This window comes from Strix uralensis, chromosome 1 (genome assembly GCF_047716275.1).
Source record: "Strix uralensis isolate ZFMK-TIS-50842 chromosome 1, bStrUra1, whole genome shotgun sequence".
Taxonomy (NCBI): domain Eukaryota; kingdom Metazoa; phylum Chordata; class Aves; order Strigiformes; family Strigidae; genus Strix; species Strix uralensis.
Window position 1 is genome coordinate 170,441,210 of NC_133972.1, and position 21,788 is coordinate 170,462,997.

The 21,788-nt window shown below is 47.8% G+C and overlaps 2 protein-coding genes across 12 annotated transcripts in view; one reads left to right on the plus strand and one right to left on the minus strand.

The window, feature by feature from the left end:
• Nucleotides 1–3,695: 3,695 nt before the first annotated feature.
• On the plus strand, nucleotides 3,696–5,679 carry RPLP1 (ribosomal protein lateral stalk subunit P1). The gene is made up of 4 exons (XM_074888934.1): nucleotides 3,696–3,880; nucleotides 3,995–4,069; nucleotides 4,976–5,093; nucleotides 5,559–5,679. The coding sequence occupies exons 1-4, from the start codon at nucleotides 3,809–3,811 to the stop codon at nucleotides 5,636–5,638; spliced, it is 345 nt and encodes a 114-aa protein (XP_074745035.1). The 5' UTR covers nucleotides 3,696–3,808; the 3' UTR covers nucleotides 5,639–5,679.
• A 1,264-nt stretch (nucleotides 5,680–6,943) lies between these two features.
• The window catches only part of PTK2 (protein tyrosine kinase 2), a 230,008-nt gene continuing 215,163 nt past the window's right edge, over nucleotides 6,944–21,788 (minus strand). For all 11 annotated transcript variants that reach the window (XM_074888817.1, XM_074888782.1, XM_074888773.1 and 8 more), the window contains 5 exons: nucleotides 15,415–15,454; nucleotides 14,557–14,663; nucleotides 10,419–10,574; nucleotides 9,901–9,981; nucleotides 6,944–8,206 (listed from right to left, as the gene is read on the minus strand). In XM_074888817.1, the coding sequence (XP_074744918.1) occupies nucleotides 7,994–8,206; nucleotides 9,901–9,981; nucleotides 10,419–10,574; nucleotides 14,557–14,663; nucleotides 15,415–15,454 (597 nt within the window). In that variant the 3' untranslated portion in view covers nucleotides 6,944–7,993. The remainder of the gene's footprint in view (nucleotides 8,207–9,900; nucleotides 9,982–10,418; nucleotides 10,575–14,556; nucleotides 14,664–15,414; nucleotides 15,455–21,788) is intronic.

Here is a 21,788-nt window from a genome sequence, read left to right on the forward strand (position 1 = left end):
GTAAGACTTCAGGTGTGCTCCAGTGTACCCAGCAAGTCTCAGAGCAACAGGCTGAGGGCTCTTACTAGTGCCCCATCCCTCCAACCTTGACATGTCATCCCGTGGCTTGTCTGTCATGGGTGAGCCTGATATTATCCCCCTCCCAATTCAAGTCTAGTTTAAAGCTCTGTCAATCAACCCTGCTAGCTCATGAGCAAAGACCCTCTTCCTGCTTTAAGAAAGGTGAAGCCCATCCAATGCCAGCAGGCCTGGTGCCATGTAGACCATCCCATTACTGAAAAACCCAAAATTCTGGCACTGACACCAGCCACAGAGCCAGGTATTAATAGTCTAAGTCCATCTGTTTCTTCCAGTGTCACTGCCCACAACTGGAGGAAAAAATTACCTGTGCTCCAGATTCCCATACCAACTGTCCCAAGGCCCTGAAGTCTCTTGATTACCCTTGGACTATATCACTGCAGCTTCATCACCACCCACATGGAAGAGCAGTAACGGGTAATATAGTCTGAATGACATACCAGGTTAGGGAGTTTCCTAGTGATGTCTTTAACCCGGGCCCCAGGGAGGCAGCAGACTCCCTTAAGAGGAGAGTCTGCCCATCATATTGGACCCTCTGTTCCCCTCAGAAGGGAGTCACCAACAACTATAACCCATCTTTTCTTCCTCATGGAGGTGGTACTGGGGTGGCCCTTTCTGGCCGTGGCAACACCTCTGGTGTAGATAAACCATCATCCATATCATCCATCGACTGGCCTTCCACACCCAGAGCCTCACACCTGTCGTACGAGGACCTGGCAAGGCGAGGTGGGCAAGGAGGGGCTTTGCCTGGCACCCCGAGCATGAACCTGCCTCCATTCATTCCCTTCCTTTAAGATTCTGCCTTCAGCCTGGTGGGGGGACGATACAGGATCCCCTTGATCTTGGTTTTTTTTTTTTCTGGTGGCTGTTCCTGTTTCTGTCTCAAGGAAGGTGGCAGAGCATGGTTCCACCGGTCTCTTTCTGAGACTCCCTGATGCTCCTTAACCTTTCTACTTCCACTTGTAGCTCTGCCACCAAGCTGGGCGCATCCTCCCCTTGGTCACACCTCACACCGGTGTTCTTGCTCCTGCCATTGCTCACCAGGAAAAGGCTCTGGCACGCCTGCAGCCCGAGACCTGCCTGGCTGCATGTTTTTTCTGGGAGCTCTGTCTGAGTAGCCACATCTGTTCTGGCGAGTGCAGAGGACATCGCTTTCTGCTGAGTGCATACCACAGCTAAGCTCCTTCTGGGGGGGTGATGACCACCAGCTGAACTCACCTCTCACAGAATCACACAGAATCCCAGAATCATCAAGGTTGGAAAAGACCTTGAAGATCATCCAGTCCAACCATTAACTTCCCACTGACTGTTCTCAACTCCACCAGATCCCTCAGTGCTGGGTCAGCCCGACTCTTCAACCCCTCCAGGGATGGGGACTCCCCCCCTGCCCTGGGCAGCCCATTCCAACACCCAACAACCCCTTCTGCAAAGAAATACTTCCAGTCTAACCAGTCTAACCCTTCCCTGGCGCAACTTGATGCCATTCCCTCTTGTCCTATCGCTTGTTACTTGGTTCAGGAGACTCATCCCCAGCTCTCTGCACCCTGCTTTCAGGGAGTTGTAGAGGGCGATGAGGTCTCCCCTCAGCCTCCTCTTCTCCACACTAAACCCCCCCAGTTCCCTCAGCCGCTCCCCATCACACCTGTGCTCCAGACCCTTCACCAGCTTCATTGCCCTTTTCTGGACACGCTCGAGTCATTCAATGTCCTTTTTGTAGTGAGGGGCCCAAAACTGAACACAGTCATCGAGGTGCGGCCTCACCAGTGCCGAGTACAGGGGTAAGATCCCTTCCCTGTCCCTGCTGGCCACGCTATTGCTGCTACAAGCCAGGATGCCATTGGCCTTCTTGGCCACCTGGGCACACTGCTGGCTCCTGTTCAGCCGGCTGTCAATCAACACCCCCAGGTCCCTCTCTGACTGGCAGCTCTCCAGCCACTCCTCCCCAAGCCTGTAGTGCTGCTGGGGGTTGTTGTGGCCGAAGTGCAGCACCCGGCATTTGGCCTTAGCCCATTGCTCCAACCTGTCCAGATCTCCCTCTCGAGCTGGCAGGGTGATGACAACCTTCCCGTGCAAACTGCTGCACCACATCATTCGCCCGCTCTGGCCACTGGCATGCCCGTGTTCTGGGCATTCTGTAGGTGTGGGGGTGGCCACAGTTGCTCTGGCAGTGCCCGGGGCCTCACCAGCATCTCTCTCCGCCGCCCTGGCATTTCCCTGCCTCAGGAAACCCCCGGGCACCAAGATGTGCTGCTCTGCTGCAGACCAGGCCGGCTGCGGAGCAGCTCACATCAACAACATTCTGAAAAATGCTCTTTAAGTAACTTCACTCTTGTCTGGAAGTCAGTTGATTGCATATAAATAGAATATAAAGCTGTTTTGGTGGGGAAGATATTTTGATTCAGTTAAGTACCCACGTCTCACTCAAAATAACTATTTTCTCATGCTCCTTTGGAAAAAAAATATTTTCAAACCAATCTCCCATCTTTCCAAAGGAATGACAAACATGCCCATCTTGCCAATTCACCATTTAAAATAAAAATACACCGTCGTGACTGATTCAGCTGCATTTGACCCAGCTGAAACACCCGTTGGTTTCCGTGTTACCTGTTTGAAGGGGATTTCACTTGCTGAAACAGCAACAGATAGAGCACAGTGGGTTCAGCCCTTCCTCTAGGTGCCGTCTCAAAGCTCTAAACCCCTCCTGTGTCCCAGGACTCTGAAATGCTGGAATTTGCTGGGGCTGGTAAGGTTGCAGAAGTCAGGAAGGGTGAAGTTTTCATAAATGGTTCATTCTACAGCCTTTGTTAGTTTTTTTACATATATGCGTTACAGAAAATTTAGCCAAGTGATGACACCCTAAATAACAGCACTTATTAAACCCAGAACACGGTATATACTTTTTTTTTTTTGGAGAACATGAACAAAAATTAGCAGTTCTGGATTCTGACATAAATGGAGAATTAGTAAATGTAAAATTAGTAAATATAAAATTAAAAATGGAAAATTAGTAGGATTAGTTTGTATCTCCACCGAGGGGCTGGGGACACAGCCCGACACGCAGAACAGGCAGCGCCCAGCGTTAAGTCAGTGGTGTCAGCTCTGGTGAGTATTCCGCGTTGTATTTTTTTTGGTAGTTCCCAGTCCATATAAAAATGACACACCTTAATAATTTTTTTTTTTTTACAAGAAGGGGAAGAAAAAATAGATCTCTATAAGGAGACAACATCTTTAACGCGGAGGACGCCTGCCCGCCCGGGAAGGGCCTTTCCCACGGGCCGCGGTGACCCCCAGAGGGAGGAAGGCAGCAGCGGCGCCGGAGCAGGCGGGGAGCAGGCGGGGAGCCCCAGCGCCGCCCGCAGGCCGCGCGAGGCGGGCTGAGGGGGGCTGAGCGGAGCTGAGGGGAGCTGAGGCTGAGGCGGGCTGGGCCAGGCCGCGCCATGGCGGCCCCGCCGTCCCTCCGCCCGGCCGCCGCTGCTGCCCCGGAGGCTGCGATTGGCCGAGCGCTGCCATGACGTCAAGGGGCGGGGCTGCCCTGCCCGCCACGGGTTGGCCGGCGCCGATGACGACTTCGTTGCGTCTCCATGCGCCGCGGCTGCGATTGGCTCCGGGCGCCCTTATAAAGCTCCGGCGGCGCCACACGCGCCTTTCCCTCCCCGGCGGCCTAAGGTGCTGTGTCCTTCAGCTGAAGCTAAGGCCGTCCCACCCCGGCGACTGGCACCGCGCCCCCACCATGGCCTCCGTCTCCGAGCTCGCCTGCATCTACTCCGCCCTCATCCTGCACGACGACGAGGTCACCGTCACGGTGAGTGCGGGCACCCCGGCCCCGCCGGCACAAGATGGCGGCGAGCCGCGGCATGGCCGGCGGGGCGGGAGGCGGCGGGGCCGGGCTGGCTGCTGAGCGCCGCTGTCGTTGCAGGAGGATAAGATCAACGCGCTCATCAAAGCGGCCGGAGTGAACGTGGAGCCGTTCTGGCCGGGCCTCTTCGCGAAGGTGGGCGAGGGGCAGCGCGAGGCGAGGCGGGGGGGGGGAAACCCTACGCGTCCCGGCGTTGGGAGTGGGGAAGGTGGCGGCGGGAATCGCCGGGTGCAGGTCGTAGGATCCCAGAAGAGTTTGGGTCGGAGGGACCTTTAAAGGTCGTTAGTCCAGTCCCCCCCCGCCCTGAGCAGGAATTTCTTCCAGGAGATCAGGTTGTTCAGAGCCCCGGAAGCCTGACCTTGAATACCCCCAGGGAGGGGGCATCTACCACCTCTCTGGACAACCTGGTCCCGTGTTTCTCCGCCCTCGTTTAAAAAAATTCCTATCTTATATCTAGTCTAAATTTACCCTCTTTTTAATTTAAAACCATTACTCCTCATCCTATTGCTACACTTATGATCAAGAGTCCCTCCCCACTTTTCCTGTAGCCCCTTTAAGTACTGGGAGGCTGCTCTAAGGTCTCCCTGGAGCCTTCTCGTCTCCAGCTGAACACCCTCAACTCTCTCAGCCTGTCCTCACAGGGGAGGTGCTCCAGCCCCCTGAGCATCTTCATGGCCTCCTCCGGACCCACTCAAGCAGGTCCGTGTCCTTCTGATGTTGGTGCCCCCAGAGCTGGACACAGCACTGCAGGGGGGGGTGGGGGGAGTGTCTCACAAGTGCAGAGGAGATCACAACCAACCAGCAGCTCCCCAGCGGTGATGCCGTGGGCAATGGACCCTTAAAAATTCAGCTTTGAAACGTTAGCTGTAAAAAGCACTGAATTATGGTGACTTTGGTGGGAGTGAAGCAGGCCACTGGTTTGTCACGCTGTGGTTCCACCACCGCCCTCGCGTTGTGACCAAGCAGGTGCACAGGACTGGAGCAAAGCTGCCATGCCTGCCTGGTGTTAATGAGGCTTTTCCTGCTGCTGCTTCTCCCTAGGCTCTGGCCAACATCGACATTGGAAGTCTGATCTGTAACGTGGGAGCTGGTGGCGGTGGTGCTCCAGCTGCAGCTGCTCCTGCGGGCGGTGCTGCACCGGCGGGTGGTGCTGCCCCTGGTAAGTGGGATCCCGGGTCCTGTGTTGGCATCTTCAGCTGGAAGAAACACTTGGTTAAAAAGCTACTTCTCAGCTTGAGAGTCAGCTTGGCTCTTCCTCTTGCAGTTTTAATGTGATTTGTGCTTCACAATATGCGTGTGGGTGTTCTAGAGCAAACAGACCCTCACCTTTAGAAATCTGGAGTTGTGCTTTGAGTCAGCGTACAGGATTAGTGTTACCTCGGAGTTAAGGCTGATCTTCCTGTGTATCATCAGGATCTCTTAAGTTTTTCAACTTTGATACAAATTAATTTAGAAGGCACAAAACCACTTTTCTAGTAGCAGAGAGTCTCTGGGCTGTCAGTTTGTTAGGATTGCTGGGTCTTACTACTTGATGTCATTTCACTGTATGGGAAATCTTTTGTGGCAAGTGACTCTTATGAGCTGATAAAAATGGAAAAAACCTGATTCCTTTCTCCTTTTCTAGCTGAGGAGAAGAAAGAAGAGGAAAAGAAGGAAGAGTCAGAGGAATCTGATGATGACATGGGCTTCGGTCTTTTTGACTAATTAGTTTTGTACCTGTCTGTAATAAAGAACAATTACTTGTACTCTTGTCTCTTAGTTGAAGCCTGTGAAGGGGAGTGGATGAAGGACAGCCAGGTTACCTGCAGGGACTGAAACCGCTGGCACTGCATGTTAATCTAGAGTTTTACAGTGTTCCTTGGTCCTTCACACTTAACCCAGGCCTAGCACAGGGACAGCTGCAGCTCCAAGCTGCGCTCAGAGTGCAGGGACAGAGGTGGAAATGCAGTCGCAGTGAACGTGGGACATGCAGCAGCTTGGCAGCTGCTGCTTGTGCTCATGTTTAGCAAAAATGCTTTGACTTGGGTTGGTTGAAGCTGCAATGTGTCTCGTTAATGGTTGAGCAGCAGTGCAGCTTCTGTCATCCTGGGGAAGTTTCTAGTACCAAGTAATGTCACCTGTTGAGGGGCTGCTAAGGGCTGCTGTGCAGCAGGGATTGGGCATTTCACAGCTGAGCTGAAAAGTGGGGAAAAGGCTGCAATTCTCAGGTAAAGGCCCTTGCTGGAAGCTAAACCTCGGATATTATTTATTCATGAGTAGGTAAAATTTAAAAGCAGATTGCGTCTTGCAGTGCTGGGCACCAAGCCCAGGCTGTATAAGGTGGGTATTTTTTTTGCTCTTCCAGGAAAAGTATCTCTGAAAACTGCTTTGAAGGGTGGGTGTGGAAGATTGAAAGGAATAACTTAAAAAGTGTATTTCTAAAATAACTTCTGAACAGGACTCTTCCAGAGCAACTGAACAAGGAAGGGGCCCTCTTTCAAATGTATATTCTAAAGTATTAAATGAAAATTATGCGTTAGTGCAATGTTGCAACTGCGTTAGGAGGGCTCCAGAGTTGTGTAGGAGGGTTGTTCCACATCTAGACCAAAAATGAACACACTGCCCTGTCCCATCTTCCCACAAAACGAGCTCAGGCACCTGATGAAGAATTTAATCCATGCAACCCCCTGCTGCTGCTCCCAAAACAGTTCCTGCAAACCACTCAACTGCTGTGTTCCCCCACCCCTTAAAGAAACCTTCCCTAGGAAAATATTTTAAAAGTCTAAAGGAGGGACACCAGGTAGGTACTCACAGGTCACTCACACAGATGCTAACATCAACTTATTTCCTGTGCTCACAGCTGGAAGAAAAACCACTGCTGAAATCTTGGCTTTCCTCCTTAAACACTTAATGTTGCTCCTTAAGTCCTGTGTAAGTGAATTCTTAAAAGCCTGTGGATTCAGGTGGGGGAAAAATTCCAGGTGGTTGGTTCTGCAGTGCACATGCCCAGAAAATAATACAATCAGAAAGTCACTGGTAACACCTTTTTAATAGGTCAAAGTAACTGTACAGTTCATTATATTCTTCCTGAGAATAATTTATATCCCTTAACAGCAAAAAGGGAGTGTGGTTTTTATTTTAACAGAACAGATGGCATAACTGGAAAACCAAGGAAAATCTAATTACACTGCTCTACTGTAACTCCTCCCAGGCAAGATAGACAAAAGGATGGGTTAGTTAACTACAGTGGGTTTAAAATATTCAACATGGCTTTAATCTGTCTTTATAAATTATATAAAAATGGGGGACATGAATGGTTACAGAACTCCTCTAAATGCAGCTCTGAATTGCTCTGGTACAAAGCAGCATTTTTGCTTCCAAGGAAAACAACATTGCTACAAAAGAACTGGCACGTTATTCTGGTGAAAAAGACGAGAGTTTTCAGTTGTGTTCTACAGCTAGTTCCAAACAAATGCTTCACACATTCACATAAAAGTAAAAGGCAGGAAGATGAAGAGGGCTTTAGTTTGTCTTGAAATGACCAAAGTCTTGAAAATATAGCTTTTTATTCTTTCTCTGTAAATTGTGATTAGCATATTGCGACATAAGTGTTCTAATAAAAAAATTCCAGTCTGGATAGTTCATATACTGTGGGCAAGAATTCTCAGCCCTGAGGTTTCCCCGAATTCTTCACTTCACAATATCTTTCTCTGACACGCTGCTCGATCAAGTTTTGGCTCCGAGACCGTAACCCCGTGGCAGCTCTAGGCTAAGTGTGTCCCACGCGATGGCGTAAAACTGAATTGCGCTTCCGTAGCCGCAATTTCCCGAGGATTTCTGTACAAACTTCATCGTGGGATCATGCTGCTTTCTGAATCCCAGACCAGCTTGGCTTTATGATAAAAACACGGTTAAACTTTTGTAATGAGAGAGAACCAGCAGCGGTCAGTCAGGTCTGCTGAAGCAAGAGGCGCTGGAAAGCCAGGACTACACTGGGTTAATCCTCACTGCTGGTGGAAGGTGAAGTAACACCCTTTCGCTAGCAGAATTCTTCAGCTGATGAACCTCTTCCCTCAGTACTTAGTGTGGTCTGGACTGACTGATCATTTTCAGTCTGGCTTGATCAATAACATCCAGCAAGTTTTTGGCATCCACAGCCAGAGCGTGAGCAGCCGTCAGCATCTGCTTTTTGTACTCCTGCTGCAGGCTGGTCATGACATACTGCTGGGCCAGTTTCATCTTGTTAATGAGGTCAGCCAAGTCCGAGTTCAGCAGCTTCTGTGCCATCTCAATCTGGAACAGGAATCATAGAATCATCAAGGTTGGAAAAGACCTTGTAGATCATCCAGTCCAACCATGAACCTCACACTGACCGTTCTCAACTCCACCAGATCCCTCAGCGCTGGGTCAACCCGACTCCTCAACCCCTCCAGGGATGGGGACTCCCCCCCTGCCCTGGGCAGCCCATTCCAACGCCCAACAACCCCTTCTGCAAAGAAATACTTCCTAAGAGCCAGTCTGACCCTGCCCTGGTGCAACTTGATGCCATTCCCTCTTGTCCTGGTGCTTGTTCCTTGGGTCAAGAGACTCATCCCCCCTCTCTGCACCCTCCTTTCAGGGAGTTGTAGAGGGCCATGAGGTCTCCCCTCAGCCTCTTCTCCAGACTAAACCCCCCCAGTTCCCTCAGCCGCTCCCCATCACACCTGTGCTCCAGACCCTGCACCAGCTTCGTTGCCCTTCTCTGGACACACTCGAGACATTCAATGGCCTTTTTGGAGTGAGGGGCCAGTCATCGAGGTGCGGCCTCACCAGTGCTGAGCACAGGGGTAAGATCCCTTCCCTGTCCCTGCTGGCCACGCTATTGCTGATACAAGCCAGGATGCCATTGGCCTTCTTGGCCACCTGGGCACACTGCTGGCTCCTGTTCAGCCGGCTGGCAACCAACACCCCCAGGTCCCTCTCTGACTGGCAGCTCTCCAGCCCCTCAGGAAGGTTCAGTGCAGGCTGTTGAGCTGCACTGGCAGCAGCGATACCACACAGCGACTGCGCTCCCACCCCCCCTCAGCTGCCCCTGCCTGAGGGTTCCGATGGGAGCTGGGGCTGTTTCTGCCGGCACCCACATGGGACAGATGGAATTCTGGCACCGGCTGCTCAACGCCGTGTCCCTGTTAAACGCTGTGTCTGCTGTTAAAACGGCACCACCAGCCCAATGGCTAATAGTGGATTTTAGCCCGTGTCTTAGAGTTAACACCTTGTTACAGGTTTACAGGTTCCTACTATCATTGCTCTTTTTATTCCTATTATTAAAGTAGCTCTAAAGCATAAAAGTAGCTCTAAAAAATAAGATGGAGGTCAAGAAGGCAGACACAGGTTACTGAACAGAACCATATAGCTAAGTCAGGATGATTCTCTGAGCTGGCACTTAACCATTCTGCAGGTTTCTCATTATCAAACTGATTTTCTGGAGGAAAAACCTCAAACTGAGGCTCTGGAGGAAAGCGGTTTTACTCCTGCCTGATGAACTTCACTGGAAGATCTCAGTCCCTTCTCATCTAGAACTAGGTTACTACTGGCTGTCTTCTCATCAAAACCTTCCAGCTGCACCCAGCTACGCTCAGCCACCTGTTTAATGACTGATTGCGAGCAGCGGTTTAATGAAAGATTATGCTTGCACTAAGAATTAACTCCCAGATGCATCAGAATGCTGGTTTCGTGTAAGCACAGCTAACGGTTTATGTCAACTTCCTAGGGCTGCATGCTCTACGCTCCTCCATTACACCCAGTTTGAATATCTTCACTTAAGTCCATACAAGCCTGTCTCCACGCAGCAATTCTAATAACATTTATTTCATGTAGAATTATAACCCCAGACTGCTGAGTGAACCAAAATGTCTGCATCTGTGAAGGAGAGCGAGCCAACACCTGTCCTGGCTGGGGCTAACCTCAAACGGAGTGACTGAGCAGCAGGGGAGCGCAGCTCCACGTACCTCTCTGTGGGTGCTTGCAGGAAGCACTGGGAGGGTCTCGTCTACTGTTGCCAATAAGGTTCTTAGCGCCAAACCAACCTCCTAAGAAAAAACAAGATTTAGCAAATAAACTTTAAAAACTTAGAATGAACGGAGAGGAGAATTGTAGGAGTGCAGGAAGCAACAGATACACCGAATTCCTCATCTGGATAAAAAGGGAGTTCTTGGCTGAGAGACTTTAAAATCCCACCTGCAATTCTGTGTTTTACCACCAAAACAAGATGCCAAAGGGTTAATAAAAAAAACGTGGAGAAGATTGTACACAACTCCCTGCCAGATAAGCACAGGCAAGCTGGGGAATTAAAGCACCATTGCCCACAACACTGTTAACAGTATCCAAAGCTCCAGCCCTCTGACCGCAAGTTAACCCGCTCTGCAAACACAAAAAGCTTTTCTACTTCCAACTCTCCAAAAAGTTTCTCCTGCGCCACTCATTTGGGAGAGAAATAAAACGCTGATTTGAGGAACTGGCTCCGTACCTTTACCATGGGTACGTACTCCTCCGGCGGAGCCGGCTGTATTTTACTGGACATTTCTATGACCGCTTTCACCAGCCCGGTGACGTTCTCGTAGACTTTGTCGTTGGAGCGGTCCAGGTTGGCTGTAGGAGGAGGGCTGATTTCCTGCGGCTGAATCTGGAAGCAGAGAGCGGTTGTTTAACCTCCCGTCCCCAGCAGATGGGGCTCAGCAACTTCCCAACCTCCGCGGACCGCCGGGAAGGTCTCGTATTCGCAACAGCCCCCGCCCGGTCCCGCTGGGTCCCCTGCCCAGGCCTGAGCACTCTCACTCCCGCACCTGAAGGTTTCCTTTAGTTCTTCTGACTGAACCCGATCTGTGAAATGACACCGGGGAATTTTTACCAGGATTTCCCTGAAGAGCTTCCCGTATAACTCCCACAATAAGAGAGAAAAATAATTTGAGGAACGAGGAGTACAGGATACTTGACACATCTAAGTGGTTCACTACTGATGGACAAGTTCCACTGCTAAGGCAACAGGTAGCAGGTCCCTCGTTCCAGAAAGTTGTTTTGTGCTCCAAAACAATGTCAGGGTACACAGTTAACATACTGATAGAGTAATACGAGAATATTGCAGTACATATTACTGTTTTGTTAGTGAAAATTCACAGCAGATCAACAAAAATGGTGTCACCAGCACAAGTGAGAAGCACCAAATGTTTTCATACTGTTTGTTTCCAATAGATCAGAAAAAACCCCGATAGGTTAAAAATCCTGTAGTCCTTACTCAAGCAAAACTTTCATTGAGTCAGATCTGTTTAGAGTTAAATCCATGACAGACTGAAATAATCCTGGACCAGAAAAGAAACAAACTGAAAACTTCCTCTGTGAGGTCCTCAGTGTCTCTGCTCCTGAACTGCAAAACTACAAGCACCCCGGTTCCCTGCAGCTCTTCACTGCCTTGGGATGCCCAAGCGACCACTCAGTGGGAGCAGAAGGTTAAAAAATTGCTTATTTCCTCCTGGTCACACAGCAGCCATCTGCCCTTGTCGATCTGAGATGGCTCATGGCATTTCAGCCCACCACGCTGGGTTACTACAGGTTCTTACAACTGGTCCTAGCTACAGAGATGTTTCACTGGAAGCACCTGAGATGCTACCCTGATGAAACTATAAAATACTTGGATGAAACTTTGTCTAAGGAAGGCGTGCAGGATTTAGCACATGGTGATTCCATTTTGTTGCATTTCACTAAGTGGGTACTGGCAGCTATTAGAGAGATTCAATCTAGTGCAAAGATCAGAAAATACCTCAGGAAAAAGACCATTGTAATTGCCTCAATCACCAGTGAAAGGCTGTGATTCTAATTGGTTTCAGCAATCGAGAAGTTAAACAGTCATCTGGCAAAGTCACATGCAAAGACATTTTGGAATAGGGCACGTACACACACGCTCACGCACTGCTTACCCTCCATGGCTATGGTTGAGCAGAATGTGGGGGAAGGTTAAAGAAATTTACCAAAAGAAGGGAAAAAAGAAAAACAATATTAATAAAACTCAGCAGGAAAAAAAAAAAAAACAAACCAAACCCAAAACATGTGTAGCAATAAGAGACCAGTTAAAAAGCCTGCAACGAAAATGCATCCTCAACAGTATGGGCAGTCATTCGTGTTAGCTCGTGGTCTGTTTGTTACAGAGGCGCCATGTGCTGACGACCTGCTGTGCACCCGCGTGGGAGGTGGAAGTATTTGCCATGCACCCATGCGTGCTCCTCACCGAACACATGGCGAAGAGATCATGCAAAGCTTGACAGGAGCAAGCCAGTCTGGCGAGCAGCAAAGTGGTAAATGGAGTAGAGGGCCCCTGCACCGGTGGGAAACAACACGACCTGTGCAACCCTGGCCCCTTCACACAATCAAGAGATTTAAGAAAATGTTGTATTCATCTTTCTGAAGCTTTTTTTTTCTATAGAAAAGTCATGATAGGAAATACATGGTCATTAACTGGGCAGCTCCTGTTCGTGATGACTAACCACAGTCGTGGTTAAGAACTACCAAGGACTCATACTCGATGGATTATTCCCAACCCACTGAATTCCTACAGCCAGGCCCTAACATTTCAACAGTACCAACATCTGCGTTTCTTAACACTCCATTTTTTTTGTTTAGACCCAACATCAACACTATTGCTCTGCAGACTATGAAGTCACACGTTTCTCTGTGTGGACTGGCTGACTTTACTCCAGCAAATAACAGAAAAACATGGATTTCCTGGTGCATGCCCTAAAGGCTCCTGAGCGCACGCAGTTCAAATCCTTTTAATTTTTAATTCTGCAGGAAAGGGAGGCTGAAATGGAAATCTGAAATGGGTGTACAGAAAAGGGGGTCTGAAATGAACCCTAAAAGCCTCTTCAGTTTAGGACTGCAGACATTAACAAAGCTATATATACTATCAAGAAATAATAGGCTGTTTTCTTGAAGGGGCATAAACCAATCCGATTTCAAGAAACTCTTGACAGAAAAAACAGAGTCAGCCCTTCTTTTCTACTGAAGAAGCTATTTAGTACACGAATCTTGTTCACTTGTTATTACTGATGACTGCTCAGGTTGGTTTGTTGTCAAAAGGATGTATTTCAGAAAACATTTTTCATGTTCCAGTATCAGCATTTAGACAGGAAATTTTAGAGAAGCCAAGTTTAGTAACACATCTGTTACTGCTTTCTGACATTTTCTGAGGCTTGGCAGCTTGAGAAGCACTGGCATCAGTTTATAATAAATAATGCTGCTCAAATTTGCCACTGCTTCTATTTACGCTGATTCTTAAATATTCCAGTAATCCCAGAACAAGAGAGCAAGAGTGAGACAGGCTGAGATCAATCTGTGCTCAACATACTGCTTTGATGGCAAGTTTTGAATTCCACGGTCAGATGAACTGGATTTTTTCTGTATTTTCTTAAACCACCTAAAATAAGTGTCGCTTATCACAACAGCTGTGTCTACCACAACATGCTTTCCTGTTCTTTACTACAGGCTTGGCAGGGCTTAGATTAGCCAGAGGTTCTCCTTCCGTGAGGAGCTGTACTAGCACTAGTTGTACTACGCAGGGATTGCCCCAGTGTATCTGCAGAAGCCTGTGCTCTAACGCAGACCCTGTCTTTCTCCCCTCAGGAAATAGCTGAAGCACAAATCCATCACCTCCCTGGGAGGTACTAATGGCATCAAACGACAGCATGGGACCAGCAGCCTTTGTGGAGGTGTACCTGTCTAGCTGCAAAGGTTGTGAAATAATAAAACAGCGATGTGTATAGATCAGCTGCATTTCTGTTCGAGCATTACTGACAGAATTCTCAAGCACTATTGTATATAGCTGCTGGAAACTGCTAGCATCAGAAATAGCTCCAATGGTTCCTCTCAGGAGGCCCCAAGGTCACTCAGGTTTGTGTTTCCTGAAGATTAGAAAGGTACTGGAGTCCCAAAGGCAGGGAACAACACCTAGAGGCACGATTTTAGATGTGACTGACATATTAAGGAGCAGTTCCATGGACACCAACTGCGCCAGGGGACAGGACGCTGTGTTTCACAGCACCCTGCAGCATCTCTCTGCTAGAAAACTGTAAAGTTTCATTTTTGGCTTTATTGCCTATTTACTGGAGATGAAACAACACATTAGAAGTATCTCAGTCACAGGTCAGGCTCCTTCCTCGTTCCCCAGAGCTAGTAGGGTTTTTGGAGCCTTGGTGCTGCAGCAAGAGCTTTTTGGAGCACCACAGTTCAGACATGTCTCAGTTCTCTGTGGCTGAGGACAGGACCTTGGTACTACCCGAGCACCTGTGAACCCTGGGTGTGCTCTTTCCTGCTTAACAAAGCTGCTCAGCAGCGAGGCTGAGTCCATACGGGAGATCTCACATGCTCTTGAAACTAGAAAGAAGTAAGGTTCTAGGTGACGAACATGCTGAATCACAGTAATGGAGGATATGATCCCACCAGTTAACTCCCCACTTCCCTGGAGACCTGCCAGTGCGTGTCTGCCCCATGACAACATTTACTTGGGAAGTTTAGTTGCTTTTGCTTTCCACGGTCTCTACTTCAGGAACAGCAAACTATCTCAGAGTGGTAATGTTTAATTTTCTGAAGCGTATTTCATGTGACACTGAGCAATGTACCTTCACGCCTTCGTTGTAGCTGTCCACAGGGCTGTTCAGGCTTGCAAGGCTGCCCAAATGGCTGGGGGCTCCAGGGCGGGGAGGCTTCTTTGGCGGAGCTGCGTGATCTGGTTAACACAACAATTTGCATTTTAGAGGACCAACATATCAGGTGTATCCGCATAATTTTGGTCTGTCAACACTACAAAGACTACCTGTGCTTTACCGTACTAGCAAAGGAGATGTACATCTTTATGTGTCTTAAGAGTAAATCCATTCTTTTAGGAGCTACACTTCAATCTCTATTTCTACTGAAGAAATGCAGACAGAAAAGGTTGTGGAATTCATCAGGTTCTCCTGTGATTATGAGAACATGGCTGTTTTAGCAAGATACTTCAAAAATCCCTTCGTGGGGCAACTGCTACTCATCTCAGTACACCTACCCCAGATCTCAGAGGTACTCACCCTGTAGAACCACAGCTGAGTGCCACACACACTGCTTATGTCTGGGAAAATTGGACTTCTTCATGGCAGAAATCCTGGGTGTGATTCACTTTGAGACTGAGAAACTTAAATTTCGGTGTCTACTTTTGTTTTACATGTCTGAACTCCACACACGGTTAAGTCCTACACAGTGACTCAGCTTCCTCTAGACACTTCCCGCCTGTTGATGAAACACTTTCTTGGCTTTGCTGACTACATCTCTGGGGACTGCACGGGTAATTTAAACACATAGTGCACTGAAACATCTATGTGTAGTTATCTGGAACTGAATCCATCCCTTGTATGAAAATACAGGCATAAACCTTTGTTCGCTACTGCTGCCAGATGACTTGTAATGAAGGATTCAAGATGACAGTATGTGAATTTACTTCTTACCTGGTTTACCCACGGGTTGATATATGTGCTGGTTACCAGCCTATAAAATAAAATGTACATTTAGACTAGTTATTACAGTGCTCACAACTTTCATCAGTACAATTTCAAATAGTGAGAGCAGCCAGTTCCAAGCACATTTCCCAACAGTTAAAATCACATCCCTATTCACCATCATTAGCTGAGCTCCTAAGTAGAGGTATGTTATTTATAGAGCAAGAAGAGAATTTTCATTAATTTTGCATCACTTGCAACAAGCCCTGGCCTCTACGCTACAGTTTATCCTTCATTATTAATCAAATGTGGTGGTATGTTCACAATCGGTTTTAGTCTGTATTCAGAGATCAAACTGTAGAAGTCACGGTGATGAAGAAGAAATGGCAGTGCAACAATCAGAAGACTAAGGTATTTCTGCACTGCGGAATGGTGTCCATAATGGTAACAGATTTCTAAGCTGGTTTACTTTTTGGTTTTGTCGCAAAGCTCTTAGTCAAGGTCAATTTGCTTATTCATCTGGAAGTATTTAATAATAGATTGAAGTGACTTTAATTATATTTATACAACCTTCACGCCAACCTCAGCCGCCGAGGCGAGCAGCTCCGGGTTTCCTGAGCCGGGGGAACCTGAGGGGAGCGGAGAGACCCGCCAGGAACCGGCAGCTCCCGCCTCAGCGGCTGAGGGGACCTGGGCAGGGCCGGCAGCAATGGCGGCCGAGCCCCCGCACGGGTAAAAGAGACCGCTAGGGGGCGCGAAAGACCAGGCTGGGCAACCAGGGAGCAATGGCGCCCGCCCGGCAGAAGGCCCCGTCCGCTCTAAACTCCGCACCCGCCGCGCCTGAGGCAGCTTCGCAGCCAGAGCTCCGGTGGAACACGCTGCCACCCGGGTGCCAGGCTGCAGGGTGGGCCCTGCTCTTCTGCCAGCGCCGGCCGGCAGCAGTGAGCACAGCTGTGGGAGCTGCGCCCAGGGAGAGGAGCTCCTCCGCTTAGGGACAGAGCTCCGGGAGGGGGGCAGCAGGTTGAGGAGTATCAGGGAGAGCGAGAGGGAGACAGACTGCGGGAACTGCACCTGCCTTCCCGGGGACAGGCCTGTCAGGCAGACAGCACACATGATACCGAGGGTTCCCTGTCCTCTCCCCACCCGGCAGAATGCGGTGACTTAAGGGATAAGGGACAATGGTGACAAGTTCCTGCCTGGCACAGCAGGCACGTCTCCTCCGTGACTCCCCCGCCTCCCCAGGTGCCCTTGGATAACAGGTACAAGGCTCCGCAAGTGGAACAAAACAATGATGAGGACAATGGTTCATCCAAGTCAGACGAGTCGCCAAGGTTAAGTCAGCCTATGCTCTGCATCAAAACCGCTTCCATAAAGAAAAAAAGACGGATCATTGTCACAGGAGACTCTTCTGTGGGGAACAGAAGGCCCAACATGCCGACTGGACTCACTTCTTAAGGAAGTCTGCTGCCTCCCTGGGGTCCGGATTAAAGATTTGAAGAGAAAACTTCCTACCCTGGTACAGCCCTTGGATTATTATCCATTAGTGATTTTTCATGTAGGAAGTGATGAAGTTGCAATAAGAAGTTCAAGGGCAATCAAAAGAGACTTCAGGGCCTCAGGACAACTGTGAAGGGATCAGGAGCAGAAATAGTATTCTCTATCCTTCCAGTTGCAGGGAATGATGAGGGAAGAAACAGGAAGACACAGCTGACCAATACCTGTCTCCATGACTGGTGTCACCAGCAGAATTTTGGGTTTTTTAATCACGGGTCTGTCTACACAACACCAGGCCTGCTGGCGACTGACAGGGTACACGTGTCTCAAAGGGGGAAAAGGATCTTTGCACAGGAGTTAGCAAGGCTGATCGAAAGAGCTTTAAACTAGATTTGAAGGGGGAAAGGGATAAAACCAGGCTCACTAGAGACAAGCCTAGGGGCAGCAGACTAATGTCTGAGGGACAGTGTGCTAGCAATGTCCTTCAGTCTGCTCCACGATGTGCTGAGTACACTGGAGCACATTTGAAATGTCTTGATATGAACACACACAGCATGAGGAATAAACAAGAGGAGCTAGAAGCTTTGGCTTGGTCCCAGAGCTACAACATCACTGGCACAAGTGGAACCTGGTGGGATGAGTCCTGGGACTGGTGTGCCATGATGGATGGTTATAGGCTCTTCAGGAGGGATAGGCAGGGCAGGCAAGGTGGGGTGTGCTGCTGTATGTAAGGGAGGGGTTGGATTGTATGGTGATTACAGTTAGCAATGACACAGTCGAGAGCCTCTGGGTAAGGATGAAGGAGAAAGCAAATAAAGCAGATGTTGCTGTGGGAGTCTACTCAGCCAGGTGTGAGACTCCCCAGCCAGGCAGCACGATGGCACCAATGAATTATTCTACAAGGAATTAAGGGATGTCTCTATATCAGCTGCCCTGGTCTTTATGGGTGATTTTAACTTCCCAGACATCAACTGGGAATATCACACAGTGGTCACAAACACGTCCAGGAAACTTCTGAAACATGCTGAAGATAACTTCTTGGTGTGCGTACTAAGGGAGCTGACTAGAAAAGGTCCCCTCCTGGATTTGTTGTTTGTAAACAAAGAGGGACTTGTGGGTGAAGTGGTGAGTGATGGCTGTCTTGGTCACAGTGACAGCAAAGTAGTTGAGTTTCAAAGCACTGGAGAGAGGAGCAAGACTGTGACCCTGGACAGGGGGAGAGCAGACTCTGGGCTGCTGAAGGAGCGGGTTAGGAAGGTCCCCTGGGAATCTGCTTTTGATGGTATTGGGGTCCATAAATGTTGGTCACTTCTTAAGAGCCATCTCTTAAGAGCACGGGAGCAGACAGTTCCAAAGTGTTGCAAGTCAAGCAAGTGGGGCAGAAAGCCAGCTTGGCTGAGCAGGGATATTCTTCTAGAACTTAGGTGGAAAAGTGTATTGATATTGGAAGCAAGGACAGGCAACAATGGGAGGACTATAGATGCTGTTTGCCACTTGTAGGGAGAGAATTTGTGCGGCTAAAGCTTGATTGGCATTCAAGCTGGCCAGCACTCTTGAAGGAAAACAAAAAGGGCTTTTTAAAATACATTAACATCAAAAGGAGAATCGGAGATAACATTGGTTCATTGCTTGATGAGGTTGGACACCTCACAAATAGGGACACAGACAAAGTGGAGAGGTTTAACGCCTTCTTCGCCTCTGTCTTCAGCACTGATGAGGGGCCCTGGGACCCCCAGAGCCCTGTGCTGGAGGACTGGGGGGATGATCAACTCCCAGCTGGCTCTGAACTTGAGACTTGCTGCTCCAGCTGGATGAAGGCAAGTCTATAGGGCCTGATGGATTCATCCCAGGGTACTTAAAGACCTGGCTGATGTTATCGTGGGGCCCCTCTCTTATTATTTTTCAATGGTCTTTAGGAGTCTGGAGAGGTCACAGATGACTGGAAGCTGGCAAATGTTGTCCCTGTTTTCAGGAAGAGTAAGAAGGAAGACCTGGTAATTACAGGCCTGTCAGTCTCACTTCAGTGCCTGGTAAAATTATGGAGAAGGTTATTCTGGGAATTATTGAGAAACACCTGAGAAACAACAGTCATCTGATGACAGCCAGCATGGACTCACAAGGGGAAAGTCCTGCTTAACCAACTTAGTTTCCTTTTATGACAAGGTCACCAATCCAGTTGACCAAGGGGAGCAGGGAGTTGGACTCAACGATTCTTATGGGTCCTTTCCAACTTGAGATATTCTGTGATTCTATGAAAGATGAAAATCTGTTTGGTCACAGCCAAATTAATACTCTACAACAACTTGCAGTTGTCATGTCATAAAAAACCTTACAATCCCAACAGTCACATTTCATGCAAGCATATCTGTATAAAGGAGTTTCCACTGCCAAGTAAAACCACTGAAGGCAGTTAGAATTTAATAGGTCTAGTACTGAAGCATCTCAAAAAGGCATTTATAAAATAGAGACTATTTTCTGCGAAGTCAGAATACTTCTTTTCATCAGACTTAAGGAAGCTGCTTTTTCAACACTTTGAAGATGACATTCAGACTGCTTATGATTCACTTCTAGTGGGATGAAAACACAGTATTTGCTTCAATTCACCTTCAGCTCTGGATAATGCTATCATAAATCACCATCTAAGAACGTTAATTCATTAACTTTCTTTTCTGACCTTTTAAAGCAACTGGTTTTGAACATCTCACATTCTCTATTTTCAGAAACACACCCAGGTAACAGGGACAATAGCAGTAGACTTACTATTCCCTAGCTTCTAACTCCACTGCCACCTCATTTCAGTGCTAGACAACTGTGAGGATACCAAGTACCTTGTCCAACAGCACCCGGAAAATTTGCAGGAGATCCTCTGAACTGAACTGAGAAGCTCATGGCTTCACAAACTGACTCATCTTTCCATTAACAAACTGGAGGGATACTCACGACTGTAGTTCAGCATTTATTCAAAGCTTCAGCCTAGCTTTTTTAGAAATTCATGTTATGGTTTTTAAATTACAGGCAGATCTGACAATGGCTCCTACGGCCAAGGTTGCCTGAGGCCTGCTTTCAGCTGCTCAAAACTTTGCCATATTTTAACTGCACGAACTGAAAATTCCCACACTAACTCTCTACTTCAAGCTAATTTCTATCAGTTTACGATGGAAAACTGGCAAGAAGCACAACTTTCAGAAAGTAAGGGGGCATAAAAATGTAGTGCATAGGGAGAAATATTAAGTTCTTTTAAGTTTCATAGATGATATTCCATCAACTTAATGATTTAGAGCAGAAATGTGATGGCTAGAAATAAATGAGCATGTTTGTCCTGCCTACTCCAAGTCTGCACCACAGACTTGGGAACAAAAAAATCAAACTTCACTTTCGGGAGCCATGAGTAGAAATCAAAGATTTCAAGCCCTGAAACTATTCTGCTGCCACCACATGGCTCCAAAACCCACTGGCTGATCATCTCACACACTACCCTACGGCCATCCTCTACAGCTAGAAAAAACATCTGCTTTCTGCCAGCACCATCAGTCATGTCATTAACTTTGATTTGTGTTGTTAAACCTAAATATTTCAAATCTAATAACCCTGGGAGAGAGAAGGGGGGAAGAGAGGAAGGAAACTAAAATTCCACTAAAACAATTCTTGTGTTTTTACTTCCAGAAAATTGCATATTAAAAATACATGTAAAAAAAATCTGCACAAAGTTATACAGCCACAGGCTCATCATTTAGGAACTGCTAAATGTGTGTGATAACTGTTCATTTGTACCATCCTATCCAAGAACAGGATCACGTATTACTTTTCCTCCCTCCCAGTGTCCCCAAACTGCTGCTGCCCTGAGCAGGAATCAGAGCTGCTGTGCTTTCTGCTCGACACCCTTCCAAGTGCCACAACGACTAATCAAAAAAGTTATTTTGTGAGGAAGATGTAAATGACTTCAGTGACCTGGATTCTGTCCTCACGATTGTCACAGAAATCTCTGTGTAACGCTGGGCAATTATTTAATCCTAGTTTCTCCTACAAAAGACCACTGCCTATTTCTCACCTTCTTGATGAGAAATTGAGACTGACTCACAGAAGCAACAGACAGTTCCCACTGCAAATGAAGTCAGTCAAGAGTTAAGTTCTGAAGGTATTAAGAACTATAAAAATGCAAAATCAAATTCTGGAACTAGAAATGTAGTTATTAAGAATTAGAGTCTCTTTTAAAACTCATTTAGTCAATGACCACTGTGTGTTTTCTTCACACTCTTTCAAATGGGGTGTGAAATTGTGGTACCTTGTCTGGCAGGACAGAACTACCCCTAGAAGCAATTTGGGATCTGGGTGCTGTATTTTTTATTCTAACCCCAGGCAGTCATGCTGAAATCAAACAGCAGTCAGAGAAACTAGCTGGCTGCAAGAAGCTGTAGTTTAAACCCACTGTCACCGATAGCCACCTGAATTAAACCTCTGGCATGACTTAAAAATCTCCCAGTTAGCTCAAAGCATCTTCAGGAGCAGCACAAAATGCAGCGATACTTTACTGGTTCCTACATAGAGAGGCAACAATAGCAAAGACATAACAGTAACTAACTAATAGTCTTCTCCAGTTCCATGGAAAAAAATTTAGCAGCTTCCAGACATGGATGCCTCTAGAGACCATGCTGCAGTGTCATTAATATACTCACTCATGATTGTATTTTGGCTGCAATTGCAGGAAGAGTCCCTAAATTCTAGGTAGTGAAGAAATACTGAAGCAAACTAGGAGTTTACAATCGCATCCCAAATGAACTAGGAAAGTGATTTTAGAATATTAACTTTAAACACTTTAAAGGTGATCTCTGGGGACAAATAGCAGATGAAGCATCAGGTTTCAATCATTAACAGTCTCTCGCCTAACCCCC

Bases quoted from the DNA above. Each gene is read 5' to 3' on its own strand.
- RPLP1 (XM_074888934.1), top strand. From the start codon at position 3,809: ATGGCCTCCGTCTCCGAGCTCGCCTGCATCTACTCCGCCCTCATCCTG. The intron at 3,881-3,994 runs GTGAGTGCGGGC...CTGTCGTTGCAG, and splicing joins ACGACGAGGTCACCGTCACG to GAGGATAAGATCAACGCGCT. The intron at 4,070-4,975 runs GTGGGCGAGGGG...GCTTCTCCCTAG, and splicing joins GGCCGGGCCTCTTCGCGAAG to GCTCTGGCCAACATCGACAT.